The sequence below is a fragment of the Kryptolebias marmoratus genome, linkage group LG13 (genome assembly GCF_001649575.2).
Source record: "Kryptolebias marmoratus isolate JLee-2015 linkage group LG13, ASM164957v2, whole genome shotgun sequence".
Classification (NCBI taxonomy): Eukaryota; Metazoa; Chordata; class Actinopteri; order Cyprinodontiformes; family Rivulidae; genus Kryptolebias; species Kryptolebias marmoratus.
In genome coordinates, this window is record NC_051442.1 from 12,844,364 (window position 1) to 12,868,612 (window position 24,249).

At 46.6% G+C, this 24,249-nt stretch overlaps 1 protein-coding gene across 1 annotated transcript in view; it reads right to left on the bottom strand.

Annotated features, from left to right (window-relative positions):
- nrxn2a (neurexin 2a) overlaps positions 1 to 24,249 on the bottom strand; it is a gene marked incomplete in the record, with an annotated part of 142,128 nt that overhangs the window by 97,440 nt on the left and 20,439 nt on the right. The window contains 2 exon segments of the mRNA XM_025006366.2: positions 4,990 to 5,010; positions 7,832 to 8,929. Coding sequence (XP_024862134.1) covers positions 4,990 to 5,010; positions 7,832 to 8,534 — 724 coding nt within the window.

Consider the following 24,249-nt stretch of genomic DNA (forward strand, 5'->3'; position numbering starts at 1 on the left):
GGGGAGGAATTAAACTCAAAGAGACGAACATCTCGAGGAGGAGGAGGAGGAGGAGGAGGGAAGGCAGGGAGAGAAAAAAACATCTTGACCGGCGCAACTCTCGCAGGTAGTTGCTCACACAGATGCTTTTTTCGGATGGAACACAGATTGCATGTTTACTTGATGCAGACGTCTGGAATGTGCCGTGTGTACACACACCTCGTGGAAGGAAGTCACTCGTGGTCAGAGCAAATTCGCCGTTTTTGTTTTTATCGTTTTTTGTTTGTTTTTTTCTGTAACCGCAGCTTTTTTGTTTTCTTTTTTTAAAAAAAAGAAAGGACCCCTTGCAGCTCCTTTTCCCTTCCCGTCAGATGCGGAGAGCCCGCCGAGCCGGCGCCGTTCTGGAAAAAAGGGCAGACGTGACACCGTTCCGCCTTCGGCTCGCTCGCTGACCTGCTTTCTCGCCGGACGCCGGACGCTTAGGAAGGAGGGATGTTGGGAGGAGGAGGGATGTTGTTAGCCGGAGTGAAGTTCGCAGCAGATTTCAAACGGCGACCGAGCCGATCTTGCTCGCCCCTCGGATTTGTCACCTCCTAATTTCACTACAAAGTTAATAAATGTGAATCATACTGCGCTGTCCGGTTCGTTCAGTTTGAACTCCAAACAGGCCGCGTGTCGGCCATCGAGTTTGACCAAAACCTGATGCAAATTTACACAATTCAGAGTTTAATAACATCTCTTCATGTAAAAGTACAAAATAATGAACTAAATAAGATGTTAAACACTCAGCCAGCTGTGTGCTGCTCAGGAGAATCCCTGTTTATCAAATGGCAGCGAGTGAATTATGACCCTTCAGGCCTCCCATACCTCCACCTCCTGGTCCCTGCTGCTCTGGGTCGCCAGGAAAACTGGAGCATTCTTTTATCGTTCGTCATCCGAACCAGATATTCTTGCTTTGCACTGCTGTAGAGTGCTTCAGACGGCATCTTACCCCGCCGTCTTGCTGTTTGTTGCGGCAGTTGGCGAAAAAAAGGAGACACGTATCTGGTTCTCTGTCTGAACGCGTGTCCGACCCTGACAATTCAATAGTGAGGCGCAGAATCCAACGCTGATCGAGGGAGAGTGGGTCGAAGCAGCCGCTGTCTGATGGAGCGTTGCCTTCGCAGAGCCGGCGACCGAGCCTCGGATCGCACACCGGATCCGTCCAAAGCCCAGCCGTCGGGGCAGACAAAGAGCGGACACACCGACCTACGCCGACAGGCCAATGTACGCGTCAAGCCCATCCGCCAAAAGGAAAGGCCGCTGCGTTTCATGCGTTTTGGGAAGTCAAAATCAAATTCAAATGAGAATTTAAATAAACGAGAGAGCTGAAGAGAGCCGAGCTTCAGGAGTGTCACGCTGACTCGAATCAGACGTTCTCCCTCTTCAAACCCGATTTCTGTGGATGTCTCGCCGGAGCGTTTCTGAGCTGCACCTTTATTCAGAGGCTCGGAAAAGCTAGAAATTCCGCCTGTGTGTGGCTTCCCAGAGATGTCATTTGGAGGCCCCTTTCTTTCTTTTTTTAACCAGGAAGGGGGTGACTGGGACGTGCGTACACCAGCAGGAGGGAAAACCGCGCTCCATCTCTCGCACTCCTCAGGAACTGGGTTGGGTTTAGATCGGTGCGCCTCCTCCTCCTCCTCTTCCTCCTGCAGCGGAGCTATGAGCACCCTCACGTTCTGGATTCTTCTTCTTTAATCGCGCGCTCCGGGGTCTTGACCAGGACAGATAAACGCTCGAGAAAAACAGGTCAAGGCGAGGTATTTAACAGGCCGCTGACGGTGCAGGTGTTTCCCCATTGGGGGGGTTTAAAAGTGGATTAGGAATGGTGTTGCTGCCCTTTTATAGAGGCCGCCGACCTCCTCAACGCGCGCCTTCCGCTCACACGTCTCCGCGTGTGGAAGCGCAGAGATAACCGGCTCGGAGTCGCCGAGTCCCACGAGAAGGGAAAGCTGCTTCCCCCTCCCTACCCCCATCCCCCTCACCTCCACAGTGATCCACCGGCTTTCTGGTTTGTTTTTGTTTTTTTAAAAGGAGAGGCAAAAGGCAAAAAACAACCGAGTGAAACCGATACGAAAATCTGAGCGCGTGCGACCCGTCCAACTTGGACTGTACACCAAAATGTCCTCTTTTTTTTTTTTAACATTTAAAAATAAACCCACACACACACAAAAAAAAAAACACAATCTCCTGCCAAAAGCAGCTGAGGATGGCTCCAACTGCTTTAGAAGGGTTGCAATTGATTCCTTTTTTTTTTTTTTTTACATGGATTTACCGTTTGGACAAACCTATGAAGTCGTCTACATTCCTGATTAAAACATAAAATTCGGGCACTTTGGAGGCTCGCCTCCACAGAGAAACAGTTTTGGGCGAGTCAACGCGAGGACAACGTTGGCAAGGGCCGCGTTCATAAGCAAACACTTCGAAACACTTCGGGTTGGAAGCTTCAGCGGAGGGAAAGTCTGCTTCGCTGGGGGCTGCTGTGAAGGAAGTCTTCATTTTTAGGCATTAACCTTTGGAAACCCTGCTGACAAGAAGAAAACAACCGCTTGGAAGTTGAGTTAAATAACAAAAAAATATTTAAAAAAAAAAAAACAGAGGCAGATGTTGAAAGACCTCAGTGATTACTCTGACATTAATTAGCGGACATTTAAATAGGAAAAAAAAAAGAAATAAAAAGGCCCTGCGTGTGGATTAGGATTTGCTAAATTCATAAATGTCCTCTTTTTTTTCTGTCTAAGAGTACAGAGCTAACTGGGCTTGTTGTGCTGAGGGATTAGACCAAGGTCATCTCTGCTGACGGACGGGACCTTCCAAACATGCCTTTTGCTTCGTCATCTTCGAAACTCCCAAAGTCATTGAACTTCCCACGGGAAAAAAAACGGGAGAAACGACGGCAAAAAAACAAAAAAAAGTCGCCTCGTTAGGGCATTTGACGGTTCTGTGTTCTGTCCTCGTCTCTTGCTCACAGGTCGCGCAAGGCGCCGTTTCGGCCTCCGAGTGCGCCCCCCGCCTGTGGCCTCCGTCCGCGCAGGTCAACGCGCCCTGCGGGGTCAGAGGACCTCACCGTTCTCTGCAGCGAACAGAGACGAGTGGAAAAAAAAAAAAAAAAACACGCACGGCTGAGGCCAAACGCAGCGTTCCGGGGTTGCCGCTGTTGTCGTCTCCAGAGGGAGTGGGCGACTTCGGGCGACGCGCGGATCAATCCGTTTCGGCTGACGCAACGGCAGCAGAGAGGAGGCCTGCTGCCGAGGAGCACCCGGAGCGGCGTGAAGGACAGAAGACGAGGCATTTGGTGACTGGGATTTTTCCTGTTGTCATTGCCATTTTCATGCGTTCTGCATGGGGGATTGTCTCCGTGTCAAGCCTTAATCCAATAAACACTCCGATGTGCTCCTTCTCTTTTCTTTTTTTTTTTTTTTTTGGTGCATGTCATTTACGACCGCTCGGAGCCATGCCATCCTCGCTCACGTTAGGGCCGATTAATGCTTGGCTTTCGGAAACGTTGTGAAGGAGATGAAGCCGGTTAAACGCTGCTGCCTTTCGGAGGTTCTTTGATGAGGTCGCGGTCAGGTGATCTCACCTGCTGTAGGTGGGGGCTTTGACCACGCTCGGGTTGGAGAAGTGGACCTGACTGACAAGCTAACAGCGAGTTCAAAATGAACCGGAAACAACGTGGATCACTGCCGTCTTAAAACTGTCAAACCCCAACAAAGTCATCATGGTGAAAACAAAAAAAAGCTAAAAAAAATCCTGAAATTCTGACCGTAAGCTCAGAAATCTTGGCGTCACACAACCATTTTAGCTGACATTATACGATTTTTTTTTCCCTGCCAGAAGGAAGTGCTACAGCTAGCTGCTGCTGCTGTTATTTGTTCTCCTAAATAACCAATGGGAACAGCCGTGTCATTCACAGAAAAATAAAGGTTTTCAAATAAATAAAAACAGTTTCTTAAGACGGCGGCGATGCACTGATCAGACTAGCCGTTAGCTTGTCAGTTGGGTCCCCTGAGGTGGATCAAAAAAAGCCATCTACAACAGGTAAGATACTCACTGGTTTTTTTTTTTTAACCCACCTTCGACAGATGTGAGATGTGAACGCCGATCTGCCCTTACAGATGTTACGTACAGGGGTGAGATGGAAAAAGGTTTCCGTCTGTTTTGCTTGCGGACGCCAAACGTGAGCGAGGCAGGCAGGTGTGTGTGTGTGTGTGTGTTCTGTGTCAGCACGAGTGATTTATGACGCGCGCCTCGCGCTGCTCTCCCGGGCCCCGCCGGCTGCCCTTTCACCAGAACCAGGAGTCCCTTACTGAAGGGGGGAAGATGGATTTGTGTGTCTGACGCCAACTAAACAAATCCCCCCCCCCCGCCTCGCGCTCCATCTTCATTCCAGCCAAGCGCATGCACCCCAAATAAAAATAAAAATAAAAAAAAGTCACCTGTCTTTGGCTCACAGGAGCGCCTTTTTTTTTTTTTTTTTTAAATCTACATCTAAATTTAAATCTAAATTTACATCTAATATCGGTGGACCTCTGAGCGGTAATTAGGACGACAGAAATGGTGGAAAAAAAACAATCAGAAACACTGAAACAGCATCGCTGCGCTGTTATTTACTCCGCCGTGCCGTGATGTGTTACCTGCGCGCCGCGACACCCACGTACTCGGCGGACCTTTAGCCGCCTGATTGTGAACACAATGAGCGTTCGGGGCGCATTAGGCGCTCTCCCCTCAGCGAACCTGGCGGCCGACGGCGGCGGCGTCTCCGGGTTCAGCTTAATTTGCAGGATGTCGGAACTGCAGTCCAGAGTGGGGGTGGGGTGGGGGTAGGGGTATAAACCAGCAGCGCTCGCGACCAACCCGGCTGCTGCAATAATACTTGTCGGCAAATGAGAGCGTCCCGAAACGAAACGAAACAAAACCCCACACAAAGCGAGCGCCGTGTTACGCTCGTTAGCTGGTGTGTTGTCTTACCTTCTACTTCTCTCTGGACAGCTGCGGGAGAACAAAGAGAAACAGATATTGTTTTAACAAGACACAATTATGAGCGATCAGGTTTCACTTTCAACAACTCATCTTTGGTCACAGAGACTGATACAACACGGTCTTTTCCTGCTTCGTCGTTTTTCTGTTTTTTTACATCGACATCTAGAATGGAAGAACTTCAGTTTTTTGGTCACCGTACCGTTCAAACGAAAGACCTAAGGACAGATCTGTCATCAGGATCATTATTAAATTACGAAGACCTCCCGGGAATGGGTCGTCTTCTTTTTTTTTTTTTTTTTTTTTTCGGGGGCAGCGAGGAGCCCTGCAGAGTTTCCACGTCAGCCGGATTTTAATGACTAAACTTTGAAATGCTCTGCAAAGACGGGGAGGGAGAGAAAAAATTTTTTTTTTTTTAAATCTTCAGCATTTACACACGCCTCTCCGTGCTGCGGGAGTTTAAAAGCTCACTTTATCATGCTAAACTCCTCGAAACGGTGTTTTGGCTCGTTTTCCACGAGGAGAAAATGACATCCATTTGAGCGGGGGTGGTGGGGAAGGGGGGGGTTTAGACGTCTCCGCGGTGAATAGATACAAACACCTATCACATTAGGAAGCTCTTATCTTCAGTCTTGAGAAGATAACTGCCTCGCCGAGCGGCCTGTGAGCACCGCTGCAGCGCACTCTGTCTTGGATTGCTGCTAAGTGGGCTTTATTGATTATCCCCCGGAGCTCAATGAGAGCGCGGACTTCATGTTTGGAACGGGGGTGTGGTGGGGGCACATTTTGCACATTTTGAGAGCAGAACGATGGCCGTGCCGAACAGCGTGCATGACAACGGAGGTGATTCCAGGATTATTACTTCGTGTCCTTCAGAGTAAAAGCGTGTTTATTAGGTTCCATAATGTGGGTGAGGGGAAATTTCGGGCGTTTTTTTTTCTCCACTGGCCCGTTCACGCGGAGTCCCTCAGGGCTCTGTTTCCGGTACCAGTCCTGTTTGTGCCGTTTTTTTAATCCCCTCTCAGATGGGTTATAAATAAGTTTGGAAAGGGGACGGGCAGTGTTCTTTAAATGTACAACATCCTGTCCAAACGAGCTAATTTGGAGAATTAGCATGACTGTCATTTTTTATTCTTAATTAATAATAATATAAATAAACATTTCCAGCTGGTAGTGACAAGCAAACTGGTTTCCTAACGGTTCTCTTTTACAGTTGGGGTAGCTTTCTCTTCTTTTTTTGTATTTTTTTCTCCCTCTTTTTCCAACACCGACTGCCCACACTCCCCCACCAAAAAGGAGAAAAGACAAAGAACTCGGAGTAAGTGCGATCGGGATAAGCAGTGTGAATACAGTCATGCTCTCTCTGGAGTTGGAATGTCTGTCATATTCAAAAATATGTTTCTTTGCAAAGGCTTGTCTGCTCGTGTCTGTGTGTGTGTGTGTGTGTCTGACGTCAAGAGAATGTGTGAAAAGCACAAATTTAGACATTGGTAGCCCAGAAACAGGAGATCCAGATTAAAAATTTATCTGAAAATATTTGGGGTTTTTCTTTTAAATATATATTTTTGCGCAATATTCCCCATAAAACAATCAGTTATCGACCCCTGAGAGCTATGTCTAATTAGGAAGTACATAAAAAAACACTGCAGTATGTTTTAGTTTTACAATATTTTGTTTGTTTCCTGTTCTTCTTCTTAGTTTTTCCTCGTTGCATTTTTTTATGTAGCACTCAGGAGCTTTACAACCAAATTTTACCTACATGTTTACTTCTTTTTGCCACATCTGGGATGCTCTTAGTCAATACATGCTTGGGTTTCCTAAAATTTAACATTCAATACGAATTCCTTTAGCTCTGCCAGTTGTTCCACCAGACAATTTGGTTGAGCTTGGCTTCTGTTTGCAAGCTTTAAATGTATATTTTATTAATATAAGAGTCGTTTTATTTACTCAGCTTTACCATAAACGCTTTGCTGCGTTTGAACACAAATCATTTGCTTGTAGCTGCTTCAGCCTGGCAGTTCTGTTGGCGACAGTTTCGTATATTTGTGTCTACAGGGTGGGCCATTTATATGGATACACCTTAATAAAATGGGAACGGTTGGTGATATTAACTTCCTGTTAATTCCTGTTCCTGTATATGGGAGGGGGAAAACTGTTCAAGATGTGTGGTGACCATGGTGGCTATTTTGGATCCAACCCTCTTCTCCCACTTCCACTTCCTGGAAAGTGGATTGGTCATCGTGGGCCAGTTGAATGGCCCCCAAGGTCTCCCGATCTGACCCCCTTAGACTTTTATCTTTGGGGTCATCTGAGGGTAAGTGTCTACGCTGTGAAGATACGAGATGTGCAGCACCTGAAACTAACGATACTGGAAGCCTGCGCTCGCATTTCTCCTGCGGTGTCGCTATCGGTGTGTGAAGAGTGGAAGAAGAGGGTTGCACTGACAATCCGACACAATTTGAACACATTTTATAAGTGGTGAGAAACTTGTAAATAACTCATGAAAGAATAAAGTAACGTTCAAACCAAGCACACCGTTGTTTGTCTTCTGAAATTCCCAATAAGTTTGATGTCACATGACCCTCTTCCCATTGAAAAAACAAACGTTAGATCCAAAATGGCCGCCTTCAAAATGGCCACCACCCATCTTGAAAGGTTTTCCCCCTCCCATATACTAATGTGCCACAAACAGGAAGTTAATATCCCCAACCATTCCCATTTAATTAAGGTGTATCGATAGAAATAGCCCACCCTGTACATCAGAACTAACTGGACCTGGCCACAGAACGGAACGACATTTGGAGTTTCACAAACAGAGAGATGCTTCGCTCACCTTCCTGGCAGTACCTCCCTCTGTAGCTGGTGTTGACGCAGTCGCAGAGGACCTCTCCTTGGCTGACGGAGCAGAGGCCTTTGTTGCTGCAGGGGGAGTGCGTGTCGCATATGTACTCCAAGTCGTTGTGCACGGCTTGCCCGTCCAGGAGTATGGGCAGGGCCTCCCCCACCTTCAGGTTGGTGATGAAGCCCTGGAACGGCGGCTCGTACTTCACCGTGCTGGACGTCAGGGCGGAGAGGCGCACGTCGGGCGAGATGCCCCCGACGTAGAGGTCGCTGGCGACCACCATCTCCTTCCGCTTGGACTTCACCTCCGCCGCCTTCTCCTCGTTGTCCACCACCAGCCGCGTCTCCTTGTAGTTGCGAGTCAGCAGGACCCGGTGCCAGCGCAGGTCGTCGACGCGCGTCTCCGTGTGCAGCGACGCCGGCTCGGCGCAGTGGATGGCGAAGCGCACCTGCAGCCTGCCGTCGGCCACTAGGAGCTCCAGGAAGTCGCAGTTCCCGCCGTCGTCCAGGTAGAGCACCAGGGCTTTGCTGACATTGGTTTTGAGGATGAAGCTGAGCTCGCCGGTCGTCTTGGCGTCCCACTGGCCATAGCGCGTCCACTGGCCAGGAACCCCCTCGTATTCCAGAGCTACTCCTGTTAGCGCCAAACCCGCCAAGAGCAAAAACCACGAAACGTCGCCTTTACGGCTGCCCATGATGGTTCCTCTTTCCTATCTACAACAGGCTCTTTCAGGGAGTGTTTTTTTTTTTTTTAACTGTCTATGTTTGTTTTTTTTCTTTTAATCAACCTAAAATATGCAGAGAAAAAGACTCCAACTCCCACGTGCAGCGCAGGAGTTTGTTTAGCCTCGGCTGCCTATCCGGATCCGCCCCCCCATCACTTAGCAATCGAAGCACATCTCCGTCGGATCTGAGGACGTGAACAAACGAATGGGCTGATCCACGGTGCTGGGCGCTTCCTCGTCTTCGCCATCCAGTGTCCTGGCCTCCATCCAGCGCCTGCTCGCCGTCAGTCCTCCGCGGGAGGGGTTAGCTAGGCACGCGGCCTCGGTACAGCAGCCACCGCCGCTCTCCTCAGCATCCCAGGGTCCTAGAGACACGAAAGAAGAACGGGCAATGAGCGGCCGGAAGAAAAGGTCGTTAGGAGCACCGTGGCTAAATGAATTACAAATCATTAAGGAGGGAAAGAAGACGGCAGGTGATTGACTCAGAAGTCTGCATCACTTCTGCGGGACACCTTCTCCCATAGCATCAAGGCAAAAAGAAAAGAAAAAAATAAAACAAAGGCACATGAGCTCACTAACTCTGCTGATTTCCAAGAAGACGGTGGGAAAGTCCTGCTTTATAATCACCCACAGAGATCGTTTTGGCTCAACACACGACCTCGCCAGCCTCTGCGATGTCAGGCCCCCTGAGGTTTCCGCTCTCCCAGCCTCAAACCGAAAAGCTACAGCCGAGCAGCGTATGTAGGCCAGCGGCTGGTAGTTAAGGCAAAAAAAAAAAAAAAAAAAAGGAGGCCCGCACTGTACGCAAAGCAGGAGGCAAAAAAAGAAAAAAGGAAGCGGGAAATCATTTGTGACAGAGAAGGAGGGTGTGCCCCGCAGGCTGGAGGGCCAAAGGAGAAGCCACACGCCGGGAAGCCCGCTCGGACGGCGCCAAGACCGAATTTTGTAGCTAAAACGCTAAAAGGGGCAGCTCCTGTTTGTTTTCGATTTCCCGGCAGAGCGTGCGTGGCCACTGATCTGAGGGGGTCCGGTGAACAACACGACCCGTGCGCCTCCCCGCAGTCCGACGCCCCGGCAGACGCAAGCAAAAAAAAAAAAAAACGTTACGCGGCACAATTAGAAGCTCAGATCAGAAATCGGGCCGATTGTGAGCATTCCCAACAGAGTGTGCGCCAAATCGTGGAAAAAGCGGGTGACTTTCCTCGCAAATCCAATTACTGTAACATCAGAAGTGTTTGATTTGTAAAGCGGGCCTAATTAAACGGCTCAGATCCTCTGAAGCGGGCTTCTGTGAAGAGGCTGAGATCAGCTAATATGTTACTTGTGGCAGATGGCGCTTTAACCGCACTCGGCTTGGAGGAAGAAGAGATCCTGAACGGGCCGACGTGGACCGCTGCTGGCGTTCAAACAACGTTCAAACAACAAAAGTTTTGAGAACTCACCCACAGCAGTTCATGGAAAATGCCGTTTTCATCAACATTAACTTCAATATGACAGACGTGTTTTGCTTTTTCTGTGGACACTTAGCTGCAGGTAGCACCTTCAGCTGATAGTTAATTAGATCGAGTTGTTACTTCCTGCTGCGGGACTATCGTGATACGGCTGCTGAAATATTAGTGAAGGTTCATAAACTAGTGTTTAGACCTGTAAGTCTTTTTCAGATTTGAGTGGTTTTAAAGGAACAGTTTAGTCATTTTTAAAGCAACCTTCTGTCAAATATCAGCTGTGGAGAAAGAGGCGAAAGTCTTTATCCAGGCTAGCCATTAGCCTAACCCCCCAGTGTGCTCAGGTGCTCCTAACGGTTCCTGTTCCAGTCGGATCACCTTCTCCAACAAATACAGATCGCCGTTTAGAACGGTGGCAAAGTCCCCCAGGGGTTTAAAGGAAGAGTAATAAAAGGAGATTTGTCTGAGGACGAGAGTCGTTGATGAGCCAACCTGAGCAGTTATTTATTGTTTTTCCTCCCCCCCCCCGCTTGCTTGGAGCGGACACATTTCAAGCGAGCTTGGCCCAATTACGTTTAAAGAGAGGAAGGCGCCACGTGGACGAGTCCGCGGGGAGCTCCAGCCTCGGCTGGGGATCCGTTTCATTTGCTGGAAAAGGTAGACGTCGCGCGGCGGATCTCGTCCTGAGAAATAAATCAGTTTCCCCACCCCCCACCCCCCGCCGCAGCGTCCGAACGCTGAAGGTCGAACCCCTTTTGTGATGGACGGGCTTATCAGGGGGAACGGCTGCATCCTGGAAGGTCGTAAAAGAAGTGACGCTTTCAGGGGCGGCAGTTCTAATTCTTGTAACAAACAGTTGTTCTTACCGTTAAATAGAAAAAAAATAAATAAAAGGATTTTATTGTGTAATCCTAGTAAAACTATCACCTTGACGCTTCGTGATCTCAATCACAGCTCGGCGTCAGCACGTGGCTACGCTCGCGAATAAGACTTTCCAAAGCATTATAAGGTTGTCGCCTTAAATTTGGGGCTTTTACGGACTCGGCTGGCGTCTAATCGCAGCAAATAAGTGTCACACTTTCAGTGTTTACAGTCAGGCTCTGGCCTCCCTCTCCATCCGGGGTTTTTGTTGTACTCGTTAAGATGCTTCAGATAATAATTACACGGTAAGAAGAGTTGGTAATTATTGTTTTTTTTCTGTTGTTTTTAATGAAAGCCCGTGTCACACACGGAAACACAAGCGGACGCCTGCATTTGTCGTCCACCGCGAAACAACAAAGAGACTAAATTATTGCGCCGCCGCCGCCGCCGTGCTTGACAGCTGACATGAGGCGCTCAGGCCGATGTGCTGATATAAAACACGTCTCCTTTTTGTCTCGTGTTTCCAGAGGTCCTCTTTGGTTCCCTCAGCTGCAGCTTTGATAACCTCTCTCAGGCTGACATATTTCTTCTTTCTAATCATCCTGTCATGACCTTTGACCTTTAACCCTCGGCCTGTAGAGGCTGCAGTGGTGTCTCGTCTGGGAAGCTCGGCACCTGGCTTTCACTTCTAAACAACGTTTTTTTTTTATGACCCGCCCCCCCCCACAGATTGATGTGCGGCGACCACCGCTTCACCGAGGTCACTGCTGTCGTCTTTCCACCTTGGCATCGTGTTACCGAGCACCTGCGTGCTGCAAACGGCCCCAAACCCGAGCTTTTACGGAGGCACTCGCGCTGCTAATGTCGGATAATGACGTGCATCTGATCAGCAGCACCTGGCTGCTGCTTCATGTGGACTTTGATGTTCACACACAGCGTCGCCATTTTGTTTAAAGAGCAACTCCACAGCGGGCTCTGTCGTTTGTTTGTATACTCTTGATTTGAATCACATCAGAACCTGGTGACGGCCAGATTTTTGTTTTATTATGTCTTCATACAAAAAAAAAAAACTCCTTTCGAATAAAAAGGGCTGACTGTATATTTGCAGACAGCTCACATTGTTCACCTGATATAGACAGAAATAGACAAGCGAAGAGTGTAAAAAAAAAAAAAAAACAAAAGGAGAGAAAGGAGTGAATTTTCAAATCCTGGCAGCTTCCTCTGCACAGCTGTGTGCAGCTGTGCGGTCACGGTGCAAAAACTGTGGATGAGTTGGATTTATAGGTGCGAAAAAAAAAAAAAAACTCTTCCGCTCGGCCTTTGTGGTGCGGCCTCGTGATTCCTGGATGCTGGACGGGCCGGTGACGACGACGGCGGCGCTGAGAAGCCGCTCTCCTCCAACGACCAATCACCGCAGGTCAGAGGAAAGGAGCGTGACGCTCGCACAATCGAGCTGAAAGGCGCAAAGCTGCGTCACGGGTCTGTGCGTGACGTGAAAGTCGTGCACTGAGGCGACGGCTTTTCGGGGATCGACGTCTGAGTGACGCCGGGAGCAAAACGGGACCCACGTCTTTGGATTCTGATTGCCGACGCGAATCCCAAACCTCCGATGGAGGATTCATTCGGGCGCCGGATTCTTCAGACGATCCAGCGCCAGTGGATGCCCCTCGTGCTGAAGTAGCTCCTGGGTTTTCACTTAAACCGAAACATTTGAACGAATAAGTGTTCGGTTCAGACACAGCAGAAAGACACGGGTTTTTATTATTGATGATGCTCCGGCCTTGAAGCCAAAGTTTCATTTCAGGATCACATCATGTCTGTTGTTCCACAGAGCTATCTGAACTTTCACTTCGTGGGGTTTTTGTTTGATCCGAACGGATGTCTTTCGATGAGAGTTATTTATTTCATTTTTTTTTTCCAGCCAATTCCTCTGCAGACGTTTAGTCGTTTCGTTGCTTCTAATCCGAGACGGAAACAACGGGCCGGGACGATACGTGCTTTTAATTAACCAATTTGGAAATAAAATCTAATCTGGCACGGCGGCGAACAAATACGGGCTTGACCTACATACGCCGGCAACAATTTCTTAGGGTGCCAGCTCGGCGTTTTAAAACTCCACGCGTCTCAGAGCTTCGGCGCTCGAGCCGCTCCTTAAACCAACATGTTTATTAATTACTTTTTCTTTCTAGGGTTTTTTTTGTTTTGTTTCGTTTTGTTTGTTTTTTTTTCCTGAGAAAGCTACTGCAGCACGATGGCACTTTGTTTTGCAAAAATAAATAAGAAGGCATTGTTTCTGTTGCCGTCCGGTCATTTGTTTCCTCGAACCAGCCCGAGACGCTGCTCTTCACGCTGCAATGTGCTTTCCACTAACGGCGCGATCCCTTTTTATAATCCTCCCAGTGCACAAACGTCGAGTACAAGGGTAGTTAGTCATGAGTCTCATAATGAGCGCCCATAATATCCGTCATGAGAAAAGCTGAGTAACTGTAATCAGACAGGGAAAGACCATCTGGGTCAGCACAATGGGAAGAGCTGCTGCGGAGCACACAAATGAGAGTAATCTGGAGGTTTTCATGCTCCAGCAGAACTTAGGATGTCTGTATTCTGCCTACACGCGATAAAAAAAAGAAAAAAAAAATCACTTAATATGCATGTGAAGCGACCTTTTTGGTTTGGTTTTTACATCTTCAGTCCATTCGAAACACGACGTGTTTATGCGATTAAAAACACACGGAATACCTTCCGCTGAGGCGAATCCCTGCCGGTTCAACAGTTCACACCTAAAGCAGCTCTATCCGCCGCAGATCAAGACAAATCCTGAATCAGGGTGAAGCTCTTTGATGCTCATAAATGTGACCTGAATCGGTGAGGGAGGCGGCGGGGCCTGGATGCAGCTGCCACCGCCGCCGCCGCCGCTCTCGTTGAGCTTCCTGACACCCTGTCGAAAGTTGTGACATCCCGTCACCCATCCGTCCATTCGGCCAGTCATCTTTTGTTGCTTATCTGGGAGCGGGTCACGAGGGGGTCAGCGGCTTAAGCAGCGATAGAGATTCCTTCTCCACCGCTCCGCCGCCACTGCCCCAGACCTCCTCCTCCCTCCTGGGGTTTAATGACCCTTTCGGACCGGAAGCAGCAGGGGCCGAGCTCACCACCAGGTGCAGCCGGGAGCCCTGTTTTCCGCGGAGTACGGCGGAAGGTAAGTGGGGTTTTTATTATTTTTTCAAAACCGCAGGCAGATAATATTTAACAGCACCTGTCACCAAAAACTTAGGCCTGTTTGGGAGACAGCAAAATGTGGAAGACCAAGAAAAAGGAGACTAGCCTAAAAAAAAAGCAGAAGAGTGGGGACTTCCTGTGTCCACAGCAACCAACCTTCAGCTCAGCTGGAAGCACTTTGACGGGTATAGTTGTGCCTATTGGCTGTCGGAGCATCCAGAGGTCAAAGGTGACCCAAACTGGACGTTGGCAGGAAGAGCTGCTGAATCGAATGACTTTTAGAGCTCAGTGTCATCGATGAAAGGGCCTGAAAGTCTTCCGGCTCATCTGCGGGGACTCCAGGACAGTCCCGGGAGACACGGGACATAAGAGGTCCTCAAACTGCCCCAACCTCGCCTCTTAGGGACTTTCGAGGCTGGTTGGAAAATGGCATTAACTTTGCTCGATTTATCAGGGAGTGAATGGAAAATATTTTGAACCTTCTTGATTTTCTCCTGCTGCTCTCGGTTCAAGTTTACCCACGAGGTCTCAGTTTTAAAACAGAAGCCATTTTGACCCTAGAGCAGCAGGAGGGTAATTATAGAGCACCAGAGCTGTAATTTGTAGCTCTTTTTTTGTATACTTGTTTGCAAATGTCCACCAAACTCTGGCCCAAATCATCGGACGTTTGAGCAAAAAAAAAAGAGAATAAAATAAAAAGTTACAGGGAGTGCTGCACCCGCCCTCCGCCCTGCCGAGCCCGGGGCCGAGCCGCAGACGGCTGCTCAGCTGCGCGGGGTCGCTCCGACAAGCTGCCGCCTCGCTCTGGCCCGGCCGAAGCTTTCTGCTCGGCGTTCAGGCGCCGGCGACAGCGCCCTCGCCAGTTCGGTTGGAATGAACCGAGCCGCTCTCAAGGCCGTCTCTGACTCTGACTCTGACTCTGACTCGGGTGATTTTATTGAGGAGTTAACGCTTCACTCAGCCTCTGATCTCCTCTCTCCTACTGGGTCAGACGCAGCATCTTTAAGTGAAATTGAGTTTTCTCCTCGTTCCGTTGGCTACGGTTTTTGTATCCGAGCGACTTGCCGCCATTTAAATGGGTCGAGTCATATTAAAAAAAAAACTTCTCAAGACTTTTGTCAAAATAAGGGAGGGGTTCATTTTAACTGAAGTAGAAGGAAAACCACACCTGTGTTACTCTGAGCGGTGCTGACGGGCCGCAAAAACGTTTTGGACGCAGCAGATATGTAGCAAACACAAGCAGCGAGCGCCTCGTAACAGGACAGGTAGAGGTCACGTGTTCTCGCCACGCTAATATCTCGAGCCTCAACGACCCGAGGCTTTTTTTTTTTTTTTGATTCTGACCGAACGGGGAACCAACTGGGGTCAACTTATGCCAAAATAGAATCAAAGTTTCCACAAATTAAACAATAAAAATCACCATCGGTTTGTTAGTTATCGCCCGCCGCCAAAAGACAAAAATGGTGTTAATGTGTATGCCTGCCCGAGCCATCTGTCAGCAAAATATCTCATGAACTGTTGGACAAATTTTAACGAAACGTTCAGATGTTAATCACTAGGTGTACACACACAGCTGATTCACTGTTGGAATGGATCCGGTTCGAGATGGACGGCGCAGCTAAGCGACATTACCCGACCAGGAAAACGGCTGGTCGGGTAATAACGTTGGACGTGGTAGTAGCTGAGAGTCATTCGTATGACACGATCCTACTCTAAATAAAGCTCCGTCGACGTGCGTTTGTTTAACTCCAAGTTCACCGCAATTGGAACAAACCAAGAACAAAAAAAAGAAGCTAAATTACCGGGATCAATGCGTGTGTGATAAATGAAGAGTGACGAGAAACTCCAACTCGTTCGACCTGTCAGAGCTCAGAAACCAACGGCTGACACGAGCGATGGTTCCGCTCCGTTACGCAACGAAGCGCCGCACGTCCACTTCCTGCTCGGACAAGACAAAAATGTCCGCCAGGAAGACATCCGCTGAGCTTTTGTGACGTTCTACTTTGACGCAAACGCCTAAAGAAGCATATGATGCACTCAGAGGAACTATTGTTCGTACGGTTTTTATGTCAATAAGAAAAGAGTTTCCAGGACAGAAATGGCTGCTGGTTAGTTTAGCTGCTTCTGAGTCAAAAACAAAGATTCCTTGTTCCACCAACAGCATTTTCTTCCGTTCACTTTATTATCAGGTCCCATCCTGTGAAGCACTGGATGGAGAACGATTGAAGGAGTCGATTCAAAGTCGGTGTCCATAAATTTGCCTTTCTGATCTTCCGTTAAACGTGGATCATCTCACACGCAAAGAACATTTCTCCCATCGTTTATTGTCCAGAAATAAATAAAATATCACATCGGTGTTTGACTCGAATCAGCCTGGATTTTCTAGTTAATAGACTTTCTTTTTATTTTATAAAAATCATCATAAAGTAAATGTCGATGTTTGCGGTATAAATCAAGGTTATTTGTTGGTTTTGATCAGATCTGTTATTCAGTTTCAACGAGCCCAGACTCAAAAACAACAAAAACAAAAGAGCGTTGTTTTTCTTTAAATCATAAAAGTCTGAGTATAAATCCAGTTTGGATCATTTGTATACGAAGCTGGAGAAAAGAGAGAATATGGATATGTAAAAATATTCATTTTTAAAATGACAATAACGAGCCTTTTTGGGGTCGTAATCACGCCCTAAAGAGTTATTTTCGTCAGGCTTAGTGGCTCGACTCCTTATTCCTGTTTCACAGTTTCCTCCCTCCTGAGTCGGAGGTAAAATATTAATTATTTGCTTTTTTTTCCGTGACGCCGGAGTCCCCATTTAATCCAAGGCAACTGTGCAAACGCTGTCGCTTCATGTTTGTTTCTTTCTTTCTTTTCCTTTTTTTTTCCTTTCAGATATGACATCAATTTCCTCATCTCTGCATTTATGAGCGTTTGTGTGCTTGTTTTACACGATTGGGGGGGGGGTATTTTACATTTATCAGCTGTAACAGTGTGGGCGCTCAGATTCTTTTAATGTTTTTTGCTTTGCACTGAGGCGACCTCTCATTCTTTGTCACCAGAGTCTCGTTTTTTTACCGTAACTTTCCTCGGTTATCGTTGGGTGACATTCAGAATCGTCTGTGTCGCTCTCAGATCCAGATTCAGTGGCCCGCCTTCAAATGTGTGTCACGTTGCAAACACCCCCTCTCCGGTCCTCCTTCAGCTTTATGAATCTTACATTTTATTCCTTTTGCCTTTTTTTTTCCCCCTCCGCGCTCAGCCCTTTTTTTAGAGCCAACTTCATTGGAGTAACTTAATCTTTTATGACGGGCCTGCACTTATCTATAGTGGCTGGTGTAACTTGAAACTTTAATTACCAATACATGACATCCAGTCATTTTGGGTCTTCCTGGGTTATTTTATTTTAGTTTTTTTATTTCTTGCTTTTGCTGAAAATGCACCTTGTTTGGTAAGAAAGGGAGCTCCGCTTTTTTGTTGTGTGAAACTTCCTAAATAGTACGAAGTTCTTGCTGTTGGCAATTTTCTCGAAAAAGAAAATAAAAAAAAAAAAAGAGAGATCTGACCTTGTTACAGCCAAGCAAAAGATGCAAAGCTGATTTTTTTTTCCTAGCTCACAAAATGCCCAAGATACTGAAACATACGAGCTTAAAAACAGGGAAAAAAAGTACAGATCCACAACAATACTGTGACCTGAAGTCAGGCATTTATGAAAGGAAAAGGTGAGGTTCTGTGGAAAGGTTATGAATAATTAATATCTAACCTGTCGTAGATAGGTCTTTGAACGACCTCAGTTTAGAGAAATAAAGTTCAGTTCTGACCAGATTGACTTAAACTGGTTTGCTGCCATTTTAAAACTATTAAAATCTTGGCTCTCTTCTTTCTCCAGACTGAAACGTGACACGGTGGACAAGACTAGAATTGTTGTAAAGTGTAATTAAATAATCTCCCTTTGTGTTGAAAAAAAAGTGTTGCAATCAGATCTGTTTGACAAGCTTGTGTGTTAATAGATCGTGTAGGAGTATATTTCTGATTAGTTTAACTTTAGAAGTGAAAAGTTTCAGGTTTCTAACATTTCAAGTGTTCAAAATTGCAACTGTTTTTAAAGAAAAAATAAGAATCCATGTCAATATGTGTAGCTGTAGGACTGTACTGTAATAAAGAGTAAATGTTTTAGGCAGTCAGATTGATTTCTGTGTGTGTTTGACATATTAACAATTTGATACTAAACTACACAGAACTTAAACGAGTCCATTAATATCTTTTCAGCAGATCGTGAACATCAGAATTACAGTTTTTCACCTCCTAAAACTCTTAAAATGCAGGAGCTTCAAGGTGGGCTTTGCCCCCCTGGACCCCATACCCTCGGCTAAAAAGGTCCACTTTCCCCCAAAAAAAACTCAAAATCTTGGTTAGGGGCTGAGAGGGAAATGTGTCCTGAGCCACGATAAAACACCAACTGATGAGCAAACTTAAATTTTCCTGACAAAAAAAAAAAAAATCAAAGCTCTGCAACAGCAAACTGAGAAAACAAGATGAAAAAAGGACACCGTTGAGGGCAAACTTGCAACAAGTTAAAAATGGTCTGGACTATGCTGAATTAAAAAAACAACCCTGTTATTAACGAACTACGACGGGAGGCGTTGCGGACGAGTTTTACAGTGTAATTTGTGTTTCCAACCTTGATTGTACCTGCTGCGGTCGGCGCGCTGAGAAACACTTGGACTCAATCAAATCACAGGAGCTTTGCATTTCCATCCCCAGTGCTCGGTCGCATACGTTACACACGAGTGTGGAAACTTCAGGAAGCCCGCTGCTGAGCCGCTGAAACTCAGAGGGTTAAAGGTTTCGTTGTCTGCCTCTTTAGATTCAAACTTGTGCCGATAATGGGCTCCATTACATCACGATTTACTGTTATTGTCAACAAACACAAGACAACCTGTCTTACAGGCCTTAAGCTTGGATGAAAGACTGTAAAAACAGGAAAGGGATGTTTTCTTGGTCACTAGTAGCTTCCGGGAGTCCCCGTAAAAATGGAGGTTTATTGTTAGTTTGCTTCTTTTACGCCTTATGTACATTGTAAAAATAAATAAATAAATGAAACGGCAGGTACATTAGGTACATCTTCGCTTTCTGTGAGCAGATAAGTCAGCCGGCTGCTCGCAGTCTCCTCATAGGAACATGAGAGAGTTATCAGTCTTCTCATCTGTCGCTCAGCAAAGGCACCAAAAACAGGAAAAAGCACCTTTCAAAGCGCCCAACTTTTAGCTTTATGCTGCTGCTTTTTTAACAAAGAAAGAAAAAAAAAAAAAAAGCTCATTTTCACAGTCAATTAAAAATATCTGAGACTTCCATTTTGGCGACAAACTAAAAGAAAAGGTGGCACCAGTCGTGGGGAATCTGTCCACCTGTAAACACACGCTGGCATCTTCTACCGGAGCAGAGTTTTCCTGGATTTTTTTTTTTTCCACGACTTTTTCTTTTAATCTGCAAACTGAACAAACACGCCGCAATCACCGCCCTTCATCAACATCTGCGTCGATAAACCTCATCAGCCTCACGGTGAGGCGTTCGGTCGTCACTGTACGCCGAGCCGTCATTATCCTCATTTTCATCAGCCGCTTCATCCCCCCGTCTTGACCGGCAAAAGTCACGCGTCTCCGTCGGGCTCTCGCCGCGAGGATTTCACCGCTTCGTCTTGCTGCCGCTGACGTTTAATGTTCCTTCAGACGTGAAGTTAAAAGCCTGGCGTTCCTTGAAGGGACGCCTGCCGCCGTTTCACCGCTGCTCGAGCTTCAGACGGACATCGTCTTGTGGGGAGAAACAACCAAGTTTGTGCCGGTTTTAGTCAAACCTTGAAAATAGTAAGTGCGACAGCATGTTGGCGTTCCTTTATTTTTCTCCTGGGTCAGGGTTCTTCGGGGAAAAAAAAGCACCCACAAAAAAATGGGATCTGCTAGCGGGCAGCGGATCCAATTTAAAAAGGTTTCCATCAAGATGGTGGAAGCCCATGTAGGCCTGAACTGAGGGAAGACGTCAGAGCACACGCATCCATTTTCTCTGTGGCTTTAAAAGAAAAAAAAAACAAAAAACAAAACAGCTGACATTTTCACAAACCAGCAAGCCAGGTAATTAGGTAACTAAATACGTAACACTAGCTACAAGCATCAACACGGTACTGCGCACAGCGCCCTCATTAAGTGAATGTAAATGTACTGTAGGCGTAGCAACGACACAATGCAGGCGCATCTGCTCGCCATGTCGCCGTTTCAAATGCTTTCCTCAGAAATGCAGATTCCCAGAGCAAAAAAAAAAAAAGAGAGAGGGGGAGTTTAAATGACGAGCCAGCGGGCGCCATCCAGCTCGTTCGTTCGCCTCGCTGTCTGAGTCCGACCCAGCAGGATGAGAGCACCACCCTTATCACACACACCGAGGTGGAGGTTGAGTCAACCGGGGCTCGGCTCAGGCTCCAAAAAAAAAAAAACCTTCCAAGCCTCATTAGACACATTTTATTTTCTTTGTCCTGGCACGCTGTCGACATTAAATTCTTTCAAGAACATTTGACGGTTTGGGTAAAACTTGACTGCCACTCAAGAGAACCATTTGTTTCAGCAATCTTTTTTTTTTTTTTTGGAGAATAAAAAACGAGAATCCGGTGCTCGACACCCACTTCACTTTGTTTCTGCGCATAATGGAGTGAGCAAAGTGTGTGTGTGTGTTAGGTGGAGGACTGTTTAATCAAACCGTGTCTCACACAGGTATGCTGAAGTAGCAACAACTTGAAAAAAAAAAAAAAATCAATTTACCATCAGAGAAGCTTTTCACATTTTGATACCCCGGGTAATCTGTCATTGTTCTGATGTTTAAAAAAAAAAAAAAAAAAAAGAAATCCGAAATGTAAATAAACTTGTTTTCATCCAATATGAGGTATTCTTCTGCCTCGTTAACACATCTTTGTTTAGGGTTAACAGCTTTGTGCAACATAACTGCTAAATGTAATTGCACAGTAAAATGCATTTTCTTTTACCGACAAAGGACAAAGGTTAACTAAAGGCCACGCAATATCTGAAGGTATCGTCCGCCATCTTTAATGACAGAGATTTAGAGTAAAATCACCTCATGTTAGGAAATGACACAGTTGTAGCCGTTTGGGTCAAACACTGACAATAATATTATGTGTGAGACAGCATGTTCTGACTCTGTGTGAATCAGGGGTCCTCAACCATCGGGCTAGAGTCCCGCACTGATCCACGGATTGTTTGGGACTGGGCTGGACGGAGATAATTACAACTTTTCTTAACAATATCCATATAATTTTACTTTGCTCTGCAGAGTATCTTGTTTTGAAAAATGTGCCTTCCATTCAGTCCTCTTTCCTGCGCTGGTACAGTCAGTTATTTTTCATGTGCAAGTAATCCTACATGCTAACTCTAAAATATCTCCAAGATAACCCTGGCAAACCTACAAGCTAGCCTTAAAAAAACAAGCCAGCCTTGGAAAACCTACATGCTAACCCTAGCAAACAAGCTAACTGTCGGGTATGGTGGAGAAGGAGGCAAACCCAGTGCACAGACTCATCTTAGAAAATAAAACTATTTATTTTAAAATAAAAGGAACCAAAACAAAAGGCTGAGGAGGCAGCACAAATGGAACTAAATACAAAGACGTAGCAGACATGGGCAGGAGACGTAAGCAGAACCAGACAGCAGGGAAATAGACAAACGAACCAGCGAGTAAGTGGAGGAGATGACCGGGTTTTAAAGACAGAGGCTAATTAGGTGAAGTGGGCACAGGTGAGTGATAACTAACGAGGAGCAGGTGAAGATGGGCGTGGCAGGAAAAAGTGACTGACTGAGGAGCGGTGAATAATGACAGGAAACAAAGACACAAGGAACAAGAACTGAACTAAACAAACTAAAATAAACTCAAACTGAAACTTGAATCGAAAACCCCAAATCCTGATGCTGGCCTTAGCAAGCCTACAAGCTAAACTTAGCAAACCTACAAGCTAAACTGAGCAAACCTACAAGCTAACCTGAGCAAACCTACATGCTAACCTTAGCAAACCTACAAGCTAACCTTAGCAAACCAAAATGCTAACCTTAGCAAACCAACATGCTAACTCTAGCAAAGCTACTTGCTAACCTTACCAAACCAACATGCTAACCTTAGCAAAGCTACATGCTAACTTAGCAAACCTACAAGCTACCCTGAAGAAAAATTACTTAAATACAAATTTGAAAGAGCAAGTGAAAGAAAATAAATGTATTGATGGATCTTCCTGGCACTCATTTGTGTCATTTAGAAAAATATCAAATAGATGTTCACTTTACTTTAACAAGCTAATAGGCATGCTGTGTCAATAGGCAGGAAGCCATGTTTTTACCAACCCTTTCCAAGGACTTTTGTACCTACTCCTAATCAGTGTAATCAAGTGGTTTTGGTGTTTAAACCGAGGCAAAATGTAAAGCCCAGAATCAAACAAAAAAAATAAAAATAAAAAGACTCCAAACATTAAAGCACAACTGTACCACACAGAATCTAAAACCAAAACTCTTGCACTTAACTCCACTAATTATTTCTTTCACAGAAACGAGTGGAGCAGCTTTATTAGCTGCAATGTGAATGATTCTGTAGGCAGAGCAGAGGGAAGGTGAACGTGTAGGAGAGAGAGAGAGAGAGAGAGAGAACGAGGCGGCGTTCGAATCTCCAGGGATTGCCATGAATGCATCAGGATGTTGTGTTTGTAGCCTGGCAACAACTGAGCCGATGACATCACATGCGGCGCCAGCTACCAGATAACACCGGTGAACCCTCCCCGGTGGATAATGGGGGACGAGGAATTAAAAAAAAGGAAAAAAAGGTGTTCAACGTCCGAGGCACAGAGCCGCTCCTTTAAAGTGACACGTCCAATTTGGTCCGTCGTTCGTACGGCGCCGCCGATTGCTCCGAGCACGAAATGTCACGGCGGCACCGCTGGAGGGTTTTCATTGTGCGCCTCACACGGACAGGTAGGACCGTTTGAAGGCTTCGACGGGAAAAATTCACAATGGTGACTATGAGATATTGGGGGGAGCCAATTTTAGAAGGAGAATAAAATCGTTTGAACAGTAGGTGCAAAGGGAAAAAAAAAACCCTGAAATTCTTTGGCTTCTTTTGTGAAGAGATTGTTGATTCATGTCTAAAACAGGCATCACTTCTCAGGCCGGGCAACACGGCAGCTGCGTAAAACAACAACAACCAAAAAAAAAAAAAAAAAAACAACAACAAAATTTAATAATAATTACATCTGAAGTATCGATCGAGCTCCATTTTCACAGAAGGGTAAAAATAGGACAGCGTCTCCCAGACTCAGATGAACCGAGGCGGCGGCGCGAAAACGTTGCGGTCAAGGGGGTTTAAACGTAAGTAAACAAATACACAAATTCAATCTGTCAGAATCCACACTGATACAGAAACAAACAAACAAACGCAATGAGGAGAAAAGGAATACTCTGTCAGAGGAGTTCCCATTTTCCAGCACAAATACCAAAAAGATCAATAAAGCTGAAGATCTGCACGCGTTTCAGGCGGCAGCTCGAAGCTTCTGGACAGCCGGACAAACAAACAACTAAACAACCGTCGTAAGCAGACAAACAAACAAACAACAACGACGACGATGACAACCCTTCGGTTTCATTCTGGAACAGAAGCTTAAATCATTGTCGAAGCGTTTTTTCGCCTGCTCCTCGCAAAGGCGCTTTCTATAAAACACACACACACATTTAATGAGATGCGCGGTTCCTCCTCTGCTTCGGTGACATGACCGGGGGCCGTCATGAAGAACCCTAAGCCCTCGCCCCGTTTGCGTCCCCCCCCCGATAACGACGGGGGACGTTTGTCCTTGAAAGCGCCCGTTAATAAGCAGCTCCGCCGCGACATCCGCGATTAGATCATCCGGCGCTGTCACGTCTCGTCCCCGGGGAAGGATGCCACCAGACAAAAGTGAGAGGAAGGATCCTGCCCCCCCCCACGTAAACACCCGAGCACTCGCTCCGCTCCTCTCCTCCTCCTCTCCGGCGGCTCCGAGGCCCAGGCTAGGTAGCAGCTTCTTCGCCGGGATGAGAAAGCTCTGCTGAAACCCAATGAAAGCTGACATTGATACGGCACCCACCCCCCACCCCCACCCCCC